General features: G+C 29.5%; 1 protein-coding gene across 10 annotated transcripts in view; it reads left to right on the plus strand.

Annotated features, from left to right (window-relative positions):
• The window catches only part of LOC143245005 (ras GTPase-activating protein nGAP-like), a 250,976-nt gene that overhangs the window by 217,260 nt on the left and 18,583 nt on the right, over positions 1-15,133 (plus strand). For all 10 annotated transcript variants that reach the window (XM_076490726.1, XM_076490729.1, XM_076490725.1 and 7 more), the window contains 9 exons: positions 7,735-7,832; positions 8,173-8,394; positions 8,744-8,845; positions 11,362-11,460; positions 12,315-12,400; positions 12,668-12,722; positions 13,579-13,696; positions 14,253-14,318; positions 14,552-14,648. In XM_076490726.1, the coding sequence (XP_076346841.1) occupies positions 7,735-7,832; positions 8,173-8,394; positions 8,744-8,845; positions 11,362-11,460; positions 12,315-12,400; positions 12,668-12,722; positions 13,579-13,696; positions 14,253-14,318; positions 14,552-14,648 (943 nt within the window). The remainder of the gene's footprint in view (positions 1-7,734; positions 7,833-8,172; positions 8,395-8,743; positions 8,846-11,361; positions 11,461-12,314; positions 12,401-12,667; positions 12,723-13,578; positions 13,697-14,252; positions 14,319-14,551; positions 14,649-15,133) is intronic.

The following is a 15,133-nucleotide window of genomic DNA, read 5'->3' on the forward strand; positions in this document are numbered from 1 at the left end:
CTGTGAAATTAAATTAAATAACTGGACATTGATGATAGTGTAGGAGTGTACAGGAAGCTTTATGTCTTGTTCCAATAGTGAAGAATAGTTAGAATAGTGTTAAGTTAAAGATTTATTTTAACTGGTTTTGATTATGTTTCAGGAATACCTGAATATATTGTCATATTGTTACAGTGTACATGAGTCGAGTGGTCCTTTCAGTTGTTAGTTTGCCAGACTATGCATCTAAGGGTCCATGGTTCGTGTCCTGTTGCCACTGAAAAGAAACAACAAAAAACTCGCGCTCTGAGGCCGTAGATGTGTTCTAAGAATGTCTGTCAAATCCCATTATTTAGTCAGAAAAGAGTAGCCCAAGAGTTGCAATGGGTGATACTTGTATTGACTTGTTGTCTTCCCTTTAGTCTATTGTGTAGGTATTGTGTAGCTTTAAACAAAATTCAACAAACAATACATTGTAAACATTATTGCACTTCATGCATTTTATAAACAAAAGACAGTGTCTTTTTAGGTATGATAATGCACTGAATCAGCGGTTTGAGAGAAGTAGGATCGAAAATCTACTTACCATGTAATCAGTCTGTTACACTGACAAATAAAACTTTAGCCATGATAATAAACCCTGTACAGCCGGCATAATCTATTGTACAATATGAAACAGATCTTATTTGAGTAAGAGAGAAAAATAGGGGGGTAGGGAGCGAGCACTCCAGTCGAAAACTTTTTCAAACTCTGGTCATTTAGGACTGATATCGTGTATGATTTCTCAACGATAACAAGACTAATAACATCATTCATGTGCATTCAATTTATATAGCCGCATGCTGCAAGAAACATATGTATAATGTAAACTGGGTAAGTGTATTTAATGGCTCAGTAGCCTTGACCCGAGCGTGTTCTGCGCGTTTACTCTCGAGCAGGGAAAGGTTCTTGGGAGAAAACACGCACGTGCATACAAATCTTAACTATTTTATTTTTATGATAAGAAAGAACGTGCAAGGAATAGTTAGGAGCTTCGGGGTGTAGAGTAATGATATGTAAAATCTTTTAACGAATATCTTTGATACATTGTAATCCTAGTGCTACTAATGATGCATTAAAAATACTTGTAAAATTCAGTAAAATTTCTTGTTAACGACATAAGGAAAAACTATAATTATAAAAACTATATGGCTTTGTTATTAAGATATCTGTTCTCAAGAGGTTCATTAAGTGAAATAATGAATAAAGGATTTTAGAAGACATTTTATTTATTTCGTATTTCCATGATCATACAACCACATGTGATGTTATTACGGTTAGTGTTCCCAGAATTTGTGTCCGACTATTCATAGTTCACGTGCCGTTCTCTCAAAAACGCATTCCGCACCATGGAGCTTTGAAGGTGTTAAATAAAACAGATGGTCAAATCGCACTATTCGGTAAGACAACGGCAACGTAAGAGTTGTAAGGGATGCTGTTGACTAGCTATCTGCCCTCTGAAGTAACAATTCAAAATTAAGGAAGCATATACGCAAATGGTCCGAGCGTAACTCTGTGAGAAAACCTGAAACAAACAAATTTCAATATCTTTATTCTCGCGCATCCTTTGCTCATTGAATATGTTCTTCGAGTGTACAAATAATCGTGGTTCTCTCCTACGCCTGATAAAAGGCAAAACATTTTGTGAAATGTGTTCTAATATTGTAGTTCTCGTTTTAACAGAGATGAGGATTTGTCAGTTATAACTTATTTTCTGCAGTAATCGTGAAAAAAAAAACACGTTTACATATTGATTCGGATCCATAGGTATACGTAGTTTGTACTTGGAGTGAAATTAAAGCCCTCCGCTAGTACAGCGGTATGTCTACAGATTTACAACCCTAAAAATCAGGGGTTCGATTCCCTGCGGTGGGCTCAGTAGATAGCCCGATGTGGCGTTGCTATAAAAAGATACACTCAATTTAATAAAGAAAATTAAAATCATCTAAATGAAGTGCTCTATCACTTTCATATTTTTTTCGATGTAAAAACGAAAGATCCAGCCAAATAGCTAATATAGTTAAAGGTTGTAAATAAAAAAAAAGTTCAGATGTTAAATTAAACTTTTTAAGGTGAGAATGATTGTAAATAAGCTTGTACACTTTAAAAAACATATTCGTGTTATTTAGCCGCATACCGATGAAAACAGACTATTAGTTTTAACAATGGTGACGTTCCGCTCTTTGATTAGTACATCAGTTAACTTAGATAAGCATATTCAAGCATATATTAAATGTTTGCATTTCTTGATAGAGCTAGCGTTACTTCTCAGTAGGTGTCGTGATCTACAATTCAAGAACTCGGGATTCGATTCCCCGAGTGGTCAAAGTACATGTAACCAATTGTATAGTCTTACGCTGAAAGAAAGTACACATAGTCGTCATTACGTCATGGTACAGAACCTACTCTGAGTTTATTTTGTAGGTTCTTTACTACGTGATAATCATGTTGTTATAGTTCAAAGTTTAATGTATGACAAGATGAATACAAAAGAAAAACACTACACACATGTTTTCTATGTATGTATATATATATATATATATATATTTAATTTGCTAAATGTTGATTAAATTAACTGCTGTACTCTTAAGTATGTACTTCTGCATTTCTCTAAATCTTTATACAGTTGGATCTAGTTTCGGATTTTGTTATGTACCCTAATAAAACCTCAAAACAAGTAAAAGAGAGTGTTTTTTTTCATTACAAAACTGTTTCATCAAATCGGCTTCTTTAATTATTAAGGTATCTGGGAGTTTTATATGTTAAAAAAAACTAGCAACATTTCATGCCGGAGATAACTTAGACGTAGGTCTGGCATGGCTAGGTGAGTTTAGGCGTTCGTCTCGTAATCTGAGGGCCGCGGGTTCGAATTCCCGTCGCGCCAAACATGCTTTCCCCTTCAGCTCAGGTGGTGTATAATGTTACGGCTAATCCCACTATTCGTTGGTAAAATAGGAGCCCAAGAGTTGGAGGTGGGTGGTGATGACTAACTGCCTTCCTTCTAGTCTTACACTGCTAAATTATGGACGGCTAGCCCAGATAGCCCTCGTGTAGCTTTGCGCGAAATTCCAAAACAAACAAACAAAACTTAGACTATACAGATTTTTGTGGACTTCATATAAAGTAATCGCCTAAAAACATCATAATAACTACCTAAATTACTTGAATACTCAGAACCTTAAAATTAATCGCCACATACGATGGAATAGTTCAGAATATAATCTCCTATGGACATTAAATTAGAATAACCTAATACTTAGAGTTGAATATTTTATATTTAATTTGCATATCAGCCAATCACGTGACAACCACAGTCGATATAAAATCACGGTGGAATGAGATGCATCAGAACTACATTTTGACGCTATTTGGCGATTCTTGGTTAGTGTGATACTACTTAAAATTTATAGCTCCTGCGAAGGATATGTAGAAGCCCTTTTCAACACAAAATACCCATAAACTTAAATCATAAAGATATGTTCAGATTGGGGATTTAAAATAACGAATGCGAGAATGTCTCTTTTACTTGGTGGCATTAAAAAGCAGAGCAATATGAATCAACTTAGACATCAGGAACTTCTAGAAAGAGACTCATATTCTGGACGTGGTTAGAGAACCGAGACCTCTCGCAATTATTGGGAAATCCATGAACACGAAAGTTAGACGCAAAAGCCATCCACGACCCTATCAACATTATGCAACACAATTGAGAAAAGACTTTGTCGAGAAAGGATTTACCAAGATAAGGTTTTTAATCATATCCAGAGTTCAACAGCTGCATACCTCAAACAGTTAGAAAATAAATCGAGTATTTTTGCCATATGGGTACATGAAACCAAGTCACTGGATGCAGTATATACGGATTTCTATTCAAATGGACTGTTAAAACGGACTTTGAGAAAACATTTTCTTCTTTTACAAGACAGATTAGGGAGAGACACAGAAACGAATGGTGTGCTTTCTGTATGATAGCCTTACATCCCAGCCTTTTGCAAAAGAAACTGTGCTGAAGGATTACTGATAAGATGCACAATTGTTATGGTCTGTAATAATATTGTGAGGCTCCAATACTATTTTAATAAGACGGATTCAAGCTTTGGTTTATATATATTGTTTGTGACAGATTTACTATTACATATTTATTTTAATATCGATGTTCGTTTCTGTTAAATAGATATTTAGAAATGAAAGTAACTTATACTGCTGATTCTGTATTGCGAAATTGAACAACCTTTCGACCTTCTTCAGTCATCGACAGGTCGAAGACGTTGTTCGCTCTTCTACATAGAAATTTTCTCAACCCAAACCAGCCGTTTTTACATATATATTTTTCTTTATAAGTGGGTTTTCACGTCATCACTGATGACAAATTGTTTAACTTCAGCAGATTAATAGTATGTTTTAGAAGAAATTATATAACTTTAGCGGTGAAAAACGTAGTGTGCAGTTAGCTCTTCGTTAAGTGAATTGTATCGATATCAACTCGAAATTAATACGCTCACGGTGAACCCTCGTTAGGATATCAAGGAAGTTCCGGATCAAATAGAAGATTCAATATTGTTTCTACGTTTGTAAAACTTTTTGTATATATTGTATATAAATCATTATTTGTAATAACTGTTATTATAAATTGTATTATTGATTGTATATTAAAATATATTTGTATTAAGAAAGAAAATTGTGTGTATCAATCGTGTTGGCAAACGTTATAAATTTGATACGCATCGACATTTAATTAACTTCTAAATCTAAATTAATATTCAACTCAGTTTTTAGGCTATTTGAAATTGTAATATGTAACATATTTTATATCTGTTGATGGATTACTTAGCTTTAGTGTGTTTTCGTACAGTACAGCTGAAGCAGGTAAAACAAAAGCTTTGAAAATATTTGAACAGTTAAAATAGTATGGTGTATATCAATGAGGATTGAAACGTAAATCAAGTGTTTTAGACTGCTTTAGTAGCTTCCTAAAGATTATTTACAGACACAGCTATGTCTGTTTATTTAGCATCATAGACTATTTCTAAACATAGCTATGTCTTTTTATTTGACGTCAATAACTGGTACACTTCCGAGGAGCTGTTTAATATTTTTTCAGTCTATCAGACCATACTGACGATCTAATTTTTTCTGAATAAACTGTATCTAAATTGAATGGTGGTACTTCCTCGATTACATGAATATCACAATACTGAACATAATTTTCTAATCTTTAAGTGCTGACGGAATAATAGAACTGAAAAATCCTAAAAAGAGTAATCATCCGAGTAAATATATTAATTATTATATATATATGTGACACTTCAAATCATATATTTATATATGTATGTGTTTGCATTATATTTCCATAAAGATAATAGACAACTTCCTTTTTCTTTCTCTCTCTCTCACTTTCATATTCTGCTGTGAATTCAATTCACACAAAATATATAAATACGATGCTCGTACAATATTGTTGTAAAAATAAAATTCATATCTTGGAAATCGAGCAGTTTGGTGACATCGTTTGGTTGGTTGTATGAAAAACAAACAGAAAGTTTAAAGAACAAACTAGGATTTTAAATTTATAAATCATTATATAATTCAGCTCTTTATTGTAGCAAGTTTCATGGGAAACCATTCTTCTCAAATTTTCTAACAATTAACTTGCGAATATATATATATTAAACATCTTAAATATATTGTTTTATGTTCAAAAGAGAAAATTTCATTAAAAAACGGAAGAGGTCATGCAAATAATTGCTATAATTATCAGCCAGCTAGTACAATTCTTATTATTCCATTGCTAGCGTATTTTGTGTGACTGATATTAACCTCATTTATCAAAAAGACCACACATTCGTTAGAACCACAGCTTGAAAGAAAACATCACATTGGAGATAGGGTACTTGTAGTTAAATGACGATAGTCACGACCATTTCGTAGGCTTATTAAAAAAAAATTATGTAAGCAATTGCGTGTTAAGAAGTTCGTATTAACATATCATTGTAAAAAAATTCAGAAAATTTACGCAACACCTTGGAGTTATAACGTATAAAACGAACAAACAAGAATTTGAATACATAGGCTTTCAACGTGTGATCCATCAGCCTATAGTCTTTACGAATATTTTATTTTAATGTGATATATTATTACGAAATAATAATATACCTTGTACAGCAAGCAGAGCCGGATTAAGGTTTAGTGAGACCCTAAGCCTAAGTGACATTTAGGAATAATAACTCATTCTTGCCTCTGATTTGCTAGTTTTACATACCATAACTTTTTCTTTGGTGGTCAGCTAATCCCTTGTATGGCCTGGGCCCAAGCGTAAGTGGCCCATATGCATATATTAATTCTGTGTACTAATGGAAGTATGTCCATATGTCATTCGAATTAGATCAATGATCAGTTCTAGTTAATCATATGTAAGAATCCGTTGATCGTAGACACTTAAGGAAACGTGCTTTGAATTTAACGTTTTTATACTGCTTAATGTTTAATGTTCAAATTAACTTAATAAAAAAATGGTCATTCAGTTTGTAAATCATGTCGTAATGTTCTCCAAGTTACACATTATTTGAGAAATGATACTTTAAATGTTCTGTATTTGTTGTTCTTATGTTATGGCTATACAATGAGCTATGTGTGCTATGTCAATCACAGGTATGGAATCTCGATTTTTAGCGTTATTAAGTTTCCTAGCTTATCGTTGAGACCTTAGAGGAGGGGAGCAAATGTTTTGTAATCATAGATTAGTGATAAATACTAAATATATTATTATGATATACCATTTCTCACAATTCCACAGAAAAAGTTATGGGCCATTTTAAAATCATAAAACTGCTGAGTCTAATGAATGGCTGATAGTTTCTTTGTTTTTCTTAATTACCACATGCAGATTGAAGTATATTTTAATATGTAGTATTTCACATGTACTTGCTTTGAAACTTCTAAAGTGATTTTAAAAAGTTAATAAAATAAAATAAAAAGGTCTTAAACCTTACCAAGTGACTGACACATGACTGTGAATATAAAATACCAAATAATGATAGTTTTACATTGCTTTGAACACAGATCTTAACAGAACTAATTAGAAACTACACATAGTAAGACTATGTGCCCATAGCTTTCTAAGAGCTCAGGTGTAAATTTGAGGGTTTATAACATTAAACTTTGTGGTTTGATCACTGAAGTGAGCACAGTAAATATAGCTCTGGACTAAAGAAAAAAAATTAATTATTTTTGGAAACTTAATAACAGCAACAATGATAATATTAAACTATATTTCTAAAATTTTGTATGAGTAATGAATAAATTTTGTATATATTAAAGTAATATGTTTTATGTATTTTATTTTATATATTTCCACATTAGTTGTTTATTTAAGCTTCCACATTTAAAATGGTTCTTAAAACTTTAATAGAATATTGTTATAATGTTTTCTTTATATTTCAACTGTTTAAAGTTATCTAGAATGCTTTGTTTGGTTTTAGTAATGAACAACAATGTGTTTGTTTTTTGAAAGTTGGAAAATATAAAAATAAATATAAGATAACCCAAACCTTTGAAATGTATTTTTCTGAAACTGTAACATGCACAATAATATGATGACTTGGATGTGTGATAAAACATTAATTTGCAATTGTATTCTTCTTTTTAATTGTAAATCATGCTTATTCAAGTAAAATATTGATGAGTATTCTTTAATTCTCATTTGTATTGTATTCACAGAACTTTTTCTCCAAGAGATCTTTCAAAAGCAACCCTTTGAAACGGACAAAAAGTGTTACCAAACTAGAAAGGAAGCGTTGCACAATAGATGGTGACAGGTATGTATATTGTTCTTACATATAAATATGAAGAACTTTATCCTAGCTCTTTAGTAGGTTTTTGCATTTTGTGTAATAATAATAAAAATATTTACACAATTTTATCTAGTTAAAATCTTTAGAGTTACAAAATTGTGGAATTGAAATACAAGCATATCTTAAAATTGGATACACATTTATTATTGTTTATAAACATACTTAGTGAATACTTTATCTGAAATACTTTTTATATATGTGCTGATCACTTACCATTAAATTAAGACATATGGCATATGTTTAACAGGGACTAATATTTGTTGTTTCATAAAAAATGATTTATTTCTTTTCTGCATGGTTTAAGTGTTCCACCCTCTCGGCTCCGTACGTCTCGGTCCCATGAATCTCTATTGCAGTCTAGTCCAAGTGTACTTCAAAGGCTGGACCTTTCTCAAGGAGATGTGCAGGTGATGTCACTACATGGTAGCCTTTTGGGTCAGGATCATTGCTTCCAGCTAACCTCTAGTGGAGGGACTACATATTATTCTTGTCGCACTGCAGAAGAGAGAGATAAATGGGTTAACAGGTAAACAGAAAATAAAGAAGTTACAATTTAAAAGAATATAGATAAATATTTTGATGAAGAATGTGCTTGTTTTCACCTTTTAAATCTTAGTAAAAGAGGAAACTCTTCTGAAATAAACAATATTCCAAATAAATTCTATGAAACATAATTACTGTTATATTGTGTAAAATATTTTCAAACTTTATATAATTTATAGATATGGCTGAATGATAAAAATAATTTTTGTTTCACTTTTAAATGTTTTTATTTTAAATTGGCAATTTGTTTTAATTGAATTGTATAAAAATGTTTAAAGGCTTCAACTTTCTTAATAAAAACAGAGTAACTATGCACATTTCCTTTCTTACAGTTTACGTCAGTCTATTAATCCTCAACAAGATAATGTGAGACGAACAGAAAATTCCCTAAAAATATGGATACTGGAAGCAAAAGGAATTTCTTCAAAAAAAAAGTATGATAACTAATGTTTTCTGTTTAATACTGTGTGTTTGAAAGTGCATATTTAAAATATAAAACACAGTGGAATAGAGCACATATGGTAACCAAGATGACCTGTAATTCCAGATATATGTTTTGAATCATTTACTAACTTGACACGTTATCAACAACCTTTCTTTACTACTCTCTACCAGAATGATCCAAGTAAGCCAAAACAAATCTTTATGTAGATATTATAAGAAAAGTTTTGTTAAGAAACTATATAACAAAGATGTATAACTTGGCAGAGAATAAATGCTGATAAAAGAGTTAGCATGCAGGATCACACAAAAGAAGTGCAATTAATTTCTAAAAGAAACCAAAGTGTGAGAACTTTTGAACACTTGACCATTCTTTTTTAGAAGAATTGTCAACTATTCAAAAGTGCTCAAGTTTTAGGTCTTTTTTACAGAATTCATTGGAAGAAAATAATTATAATAGTAAACAAAAATATATTCAAAGTTTCAAACAACAGTAAATAACAACAAATCACAATCCACCAATTATGAAGGACTAATATAATGTTAATTTATTTCTGGTATATGCTTTTTTGGTAACAGGTAATTTCTTATTTCTGTTATTAATAAATCAAAAGATTTAGTAGATGCTAGCAGCACAATCTAAAGCTGGTAAGCCACATTAAGAAATGCTGGTTTCCAAGTGAATTTTTCTCTATGCCTTGTTTTCAGATATCTCAAATGTATTTATAGAAGTTTTTCATACAACAGTATACCAGTCCTAGAAATATAAATGAAAAAAAAAACGAATTGTTTTATATTTCAACTAATAACTGATTGATTTTTTTGCAAGTTGCATTCTTTTTTTTTCCATAAGAATATTAACCAGGTAATTTAATAATATTCAAAGCTATAGTTATTTTGTATTAAAACAATCAATACTGAAATGAAGTAGTAGATCCAGTATTATACCCACACAGACATTTTAATGCAATGTAAATTAAAAGTATATCTTTCAATAAATACATCATAACTAAAGATAATAATTTGTAAACAGAATAATTTATATATACATATATGTGTGTGTGTATATATCCCAACAAAAACAATCTTCATAAATGCTGAATACTTGACAGGGAAATGATAATTGAAAGCAGTTTCTCACGTGCATTTATTATTTTACTAATATAGCAATTTGCTGCACACCACTTTACTTTTCAAAGTAGTAATATACATATGGATGTATAGGATGCTCCAGAAGTCTAAACCCTTACAGGAGAATACAAAATTTTACTCAATTTATTTATTATTCAAATTGTATGTCACTAACAGCCATGCACTTATCAATTATTGGTATACTGTACCACCAGGGTGTGCTATTTCCTGAAATATGTAAACTGACATTAGAAACATGTTTGTTTAACTTTAAGAATATAATGTCTATTTTCTCCATACGTCCAGACTTCTGGGACACACTGTAAAAGAGAATACTCAAGAAATCTAAAAATATTTTTTATTACAGTGTCTCTAACTTTAGATAACATTTCATTGTATCAACTTAGGTTTTAAGAATTAAAAAATGAACTTCACAAGTTAAATTACTATCAAAATAAAGATATAAATATTTATATCTCTGTTTCTATCTAAAGCTCTGTTAGCAATTTTTGAACTTGATTAAATTATTTGTTTTGTTATTACTATCATTTACTACAAAATTAAACTTAACTGTATTTGAAATATTAATTATATACCAAATTTCAATTTGCTTGATGTTGCAATATATATAAATTTTTATCAGACAGAATTAGACTAATCCCATCAACAACATTCATCTAACTCTGTGTTAAGAAGTTAATGATGGTGACTTTACTGTAGATTGAAATTCTATACTGACAAATCAAAGATCATGTTTAGATATCTGTGATTGACCAAAAAATTTCACTGAATACAAATGACAGTTTCTCTAAATTTATTTTCTGTATATCCATTTTTATGCAGATTGACAAATATCAAAGATTATATTTGAAAGAAGAAAGTAAATAAATACAAATAATAATGTCAGTTATGAGTATTTTTAAAATAATATCATATGTATCTTTGATACATTCTTTACTTACAACAACTGATATTACTTAAATTTCTAATATATAATTTCAAGGATTGTGAAAGATTCTCAAAGATTTTTACTTTTTCTTTTGATGTCATTAAATTTTATATAGATAAGAGAAAAGTATTAGAGAAAAAAGATGTTAAAAATATTTGATTATTCAAACACATCATTTAATAACATTTATGCTGGCTTTAGTCAACAGATTAAGTAGGATTGGTTTAATATCAAGTAAAAATATCGATAACTAATCAAAACATCAGTTCATTAAGACAGTTCATGGCATTTGCTATGTTCTGTTTATTTATTTTTATCATTTCATTCTGCCAGTTACATTCACATAAACATGCTATGCAAATATGACACTCAGTTAACAAAAAAAGAACTGTTTAAGAGAGCTGTATGTCTATTATCTCTGTTCAACAGGTACTTCTGCGAGTTATGTTTAGACAAAACTCTGTATGCAAGGACAACTTCCAAACAGAAAGCTGACATTTGTTTTTGGGGAGAGCATTTTGAATTCAAGTAAGTTGTTATCAAATCCTATTTTCATATGGTAATGCATCAACGTTTGTGGGTCTACAATATCTAATGAATTGAAAATAAAGTCTCATGTGAAGGTAAAGAACTTTTAAGATTTTTCTTATAAACAAAAAGTGGTAGATAGTAGTAAGAGTGTATAAATGTACCATTTCTTGGTCTGTTCAAGTTGATGAAAATTTATTATGATACATTTCATGCAAATAGAAAACAAAGAGCATTAAACAGCAAAAAATAGACAACATTTAGTGATTTTGATTTGATGATTTACCTGCACTTAATTCTCTTTTGGTAAATTATTTTAAAGAATTGAAGATGAGAACTTAACTAAACATCATCAAATCTGTTTATAAATAACTCATTTATCTATTAAACATTTGTCAGTGTAATGTATGAAACATTTTCCTTAAGGATGTTACAAAAGAATTTATAAAAAGTTAATTTAGTCTATTTGAAAATGTTTGTCATGCTAATTAATAAAGATAGAAGCTACTTATATGTTATTCATTTATAGTTTTATATTAACATGGGAACTAAAAGTACTAAAATATAATTGTTTGACAAAAGCTTGCTAAAGAAGCTTTTCTTTTTTCAGAATTGTGTAGATCTTAGGTTAACATGCTAAAATCACTATGTTTTTATTTGTAGGTTTTATACCTTTACCCAGAATTAATTTCCGTCTTACTTTTTACTTACTTTTGTTGGAGTTTGTTTTGTTTCTTCTCAGAATGAAGGTGAAAAATCACGTAAATGTTTAAAAACATATACAGAGTTAAATACGTTTTAAGTATTATAAACATTTTTGGCATATACAATGAGAACAGTTTTTTTCTTCCTAGTAATTTGCCTGAAGTAGATACTATCACAGTCAACTTGTATAGAGAAGCGGACAAGAAAAAAAGACGGGATAAAAACACACTGTTAGGTAAGAGAAATTCATTTTTTTAAATTAATGTTTTACTGTAATTTTATAGTATTTATTATAATGAAAAAGGAACCACTAGAGAAGATAATATTACTTTCTGTTTTCCAAGAAAAATTTGAAGTTAAAAAAGGGCTTATTAACATTTTAGTAATGTTTTTAGCAAAACTACATAATTATAAGTTTGTATATGCAGTATCACTGCTTAACATTTATTATTTTGTAAATAGTTTTCGTAATTCTTATTACATGTTTAATTACTTTTGACAGGTGCAGTACAAATTCCTGTGACTAGCGTAAATAGTAGGCACATGATAGAAAAATGGTAAGCTTAAAATTCTTAAAATAGGAAAATATTTCATTGAGTTCCAACATACTTGATTTTATTTCTGATTCATAACACAGTTTTATTCTATTCAAGAGTCATGAGGAGCTGGCTTCCCATCACACCAAACATGCTCACCCTTTCAGCTGTGGGGGTATTATAATGTGACCATCAATCCTTCTGTTTGTTAGTAAAAGAGTATCCCAAGTGTTGGGGTGGTTTGTGATGACTAGCTGCCTTCCCTCTAGTCTTACACTGCTAAATTAGGGACAGCTAATGCAGGTAGTCCTTATGTAGCTGTGTGCAAAATTCAAAATAAACCAAACTACAAGGAGCTAGCAAGTTTTTATACCTTTAAATATATAAGGTCAGTTTTGTCCTAATTTGGTAATATTCTATTACTTAACAATCACAGAACCGTGCTATTTTATTTTTAATTGAATTTGTTGAATTGCAATCGTATCATCACCATACATATCTTACACAGAGTAATAAATTTTATCTCAGTTCTGTAGTATGTTTCTACATTGTAATTACGAAAAACATAATTTATTCTACTGTTATCATGCCATGTGTTTTGATTAACAATCAAAGACAGGTAATAATTTTGATTTATAGTTCCAAAGTGGATACAATATTTACATCCTTTTCAATTGAAGATAAAGTAAAAACCATTTATTGATTTTCATGCTTCAAAAGTAAATTTTGTGGAGATTATTTACTTTATTTAATGAAGTAACTGTTTTAAAATTTTGCTTTTTGTTCTGATAGATGAATGTGTATTTCATTGTGAATTATGTCTAAAATCCTAATATTATTATAAATTTTCTAATAGTTTTGAGATTTTTCATGTTAGGTATCAAGTTTTGACAGAAAAAAATGCTGGAAACAAAGATGCCCCTTCAGTAAGGATTAAAGCACGATTTCAAACAATAGATATTCTACCCCTTTCCTTATATCATGAGTTTTTACAGGTAAAAAGAAATCTGAACTAAATTTCTGATACTTTCATGTATATATATACATTATCATTTACAAAAATATATATATTTGTATATATATATATATATATACAAATCACTTTACTTTGGGGAATATTTTAAATTTTTTGCCATTATGAAACTTAAAAAAATATCCAATAATAGATGCTTGATATTTGAAATATTTATACTATGATCCAATAAAAAATATTACTTTTAATATAAACATTCACTTTTTTCTTGTATTTCTATACCTTGAATTCAAGAGGAATCTGCACTTATTTATTCATTACTATATATTAATGTCTTATGATTGTAAAAATAGACAGTTAAGAAACATCCTGACAATTATGTATACTTAAATGTTCCAATAAAATACACTCACATTCATAGCAGAATGGTTATAACATGTGATTTTATTACTTATCTTAGTAATATAGTGCGTGTCTTTTGAAATTTTAAAAATTATTAAAATTTTTAGGTTTATATTAATTTTCATAATATTTGTAACAGTACAATTTCATGAAATTTATTTCATTTTTGTCTTTAGTACCTGAAGGTGGAGTACAAGTTTCTTTGTGAAGTTTTAGAGCCTGTTATTAGTGTTCGTGCAAAGGTAAAATAATGTTGATTTCCATTGATTTTAATTCTCTTTATTACAGAATACAAAGTTCATGTATTCATAAGTACAGTTAACAACAATTTTTTTTTTAAGTCATGAAAATAAATTGTTTTAACTTCTTTTTTTGACAGAGATAGAAATATTTTGTCAAGATTTCTGCATACATGTAAAAAAAACTAGTGAATTATTAACTGTTTAATGACATTGGAACTCATTTGTTACCATAGGAGGAAATAGCCACCACGTTAGTCCACATCATGCAGAGAGAAAATATGGTCAAAGATTTTCTTGCAGATGTAGTAATGGATGATATTGAAAAGATTGGTAAAAGAAATACATTTTTATTTATTATACATTGCTAATGAAAATTAATTTCTTAAGTATTTGAGCTGTAATAGTTTATTTTTGTTCAAACATCAATTTCAATAATTAAAGTATTAATTTTATACCATATAATTTTTGTTTTAATAAATGTTCAGTAGGGTATAGATAGTTAAATAAAATGAATTAAAATGGAACCTGATGTAAAATAACAAAGGTAAACTGTACATTAATCTTTTGAACTTTTAATACATTATTTATTATTCATTAATGATTAATTGCACTCAGTTCTATATAATTCAATTAGTTAAAATATTTTCAAATTTTGTACAGCAAATATAACTACAAAGTTTATTATTGATCAGTTTGCTTTCTTTAATTTCTATTTATAAAATTTTGCTTGTGTACTTTCTAGGCTAAAATACTTTATAATTTTATAATTTACTTTTCCTGTGTGAGTCTTTTCTAAGATCTGAAGTTTTTGCCAT

The sequence above is a fragment of the Tachypleus tridentatus genome, chromosome 2, assembly GCF_004210375.1.
Source record: "Tachypleus tridentatus isolate NWPU-2018 chromosome 2, ASM421037v1, whole genome shotgun sequence".
In the NCBI taxonomy this organism is placed as follows: Eukaryota; Metazoa; Arthropoda; class Merostomata; order Xiphosura; family Limulidae; genus Tachypleus; species Tachypleus tridentatus.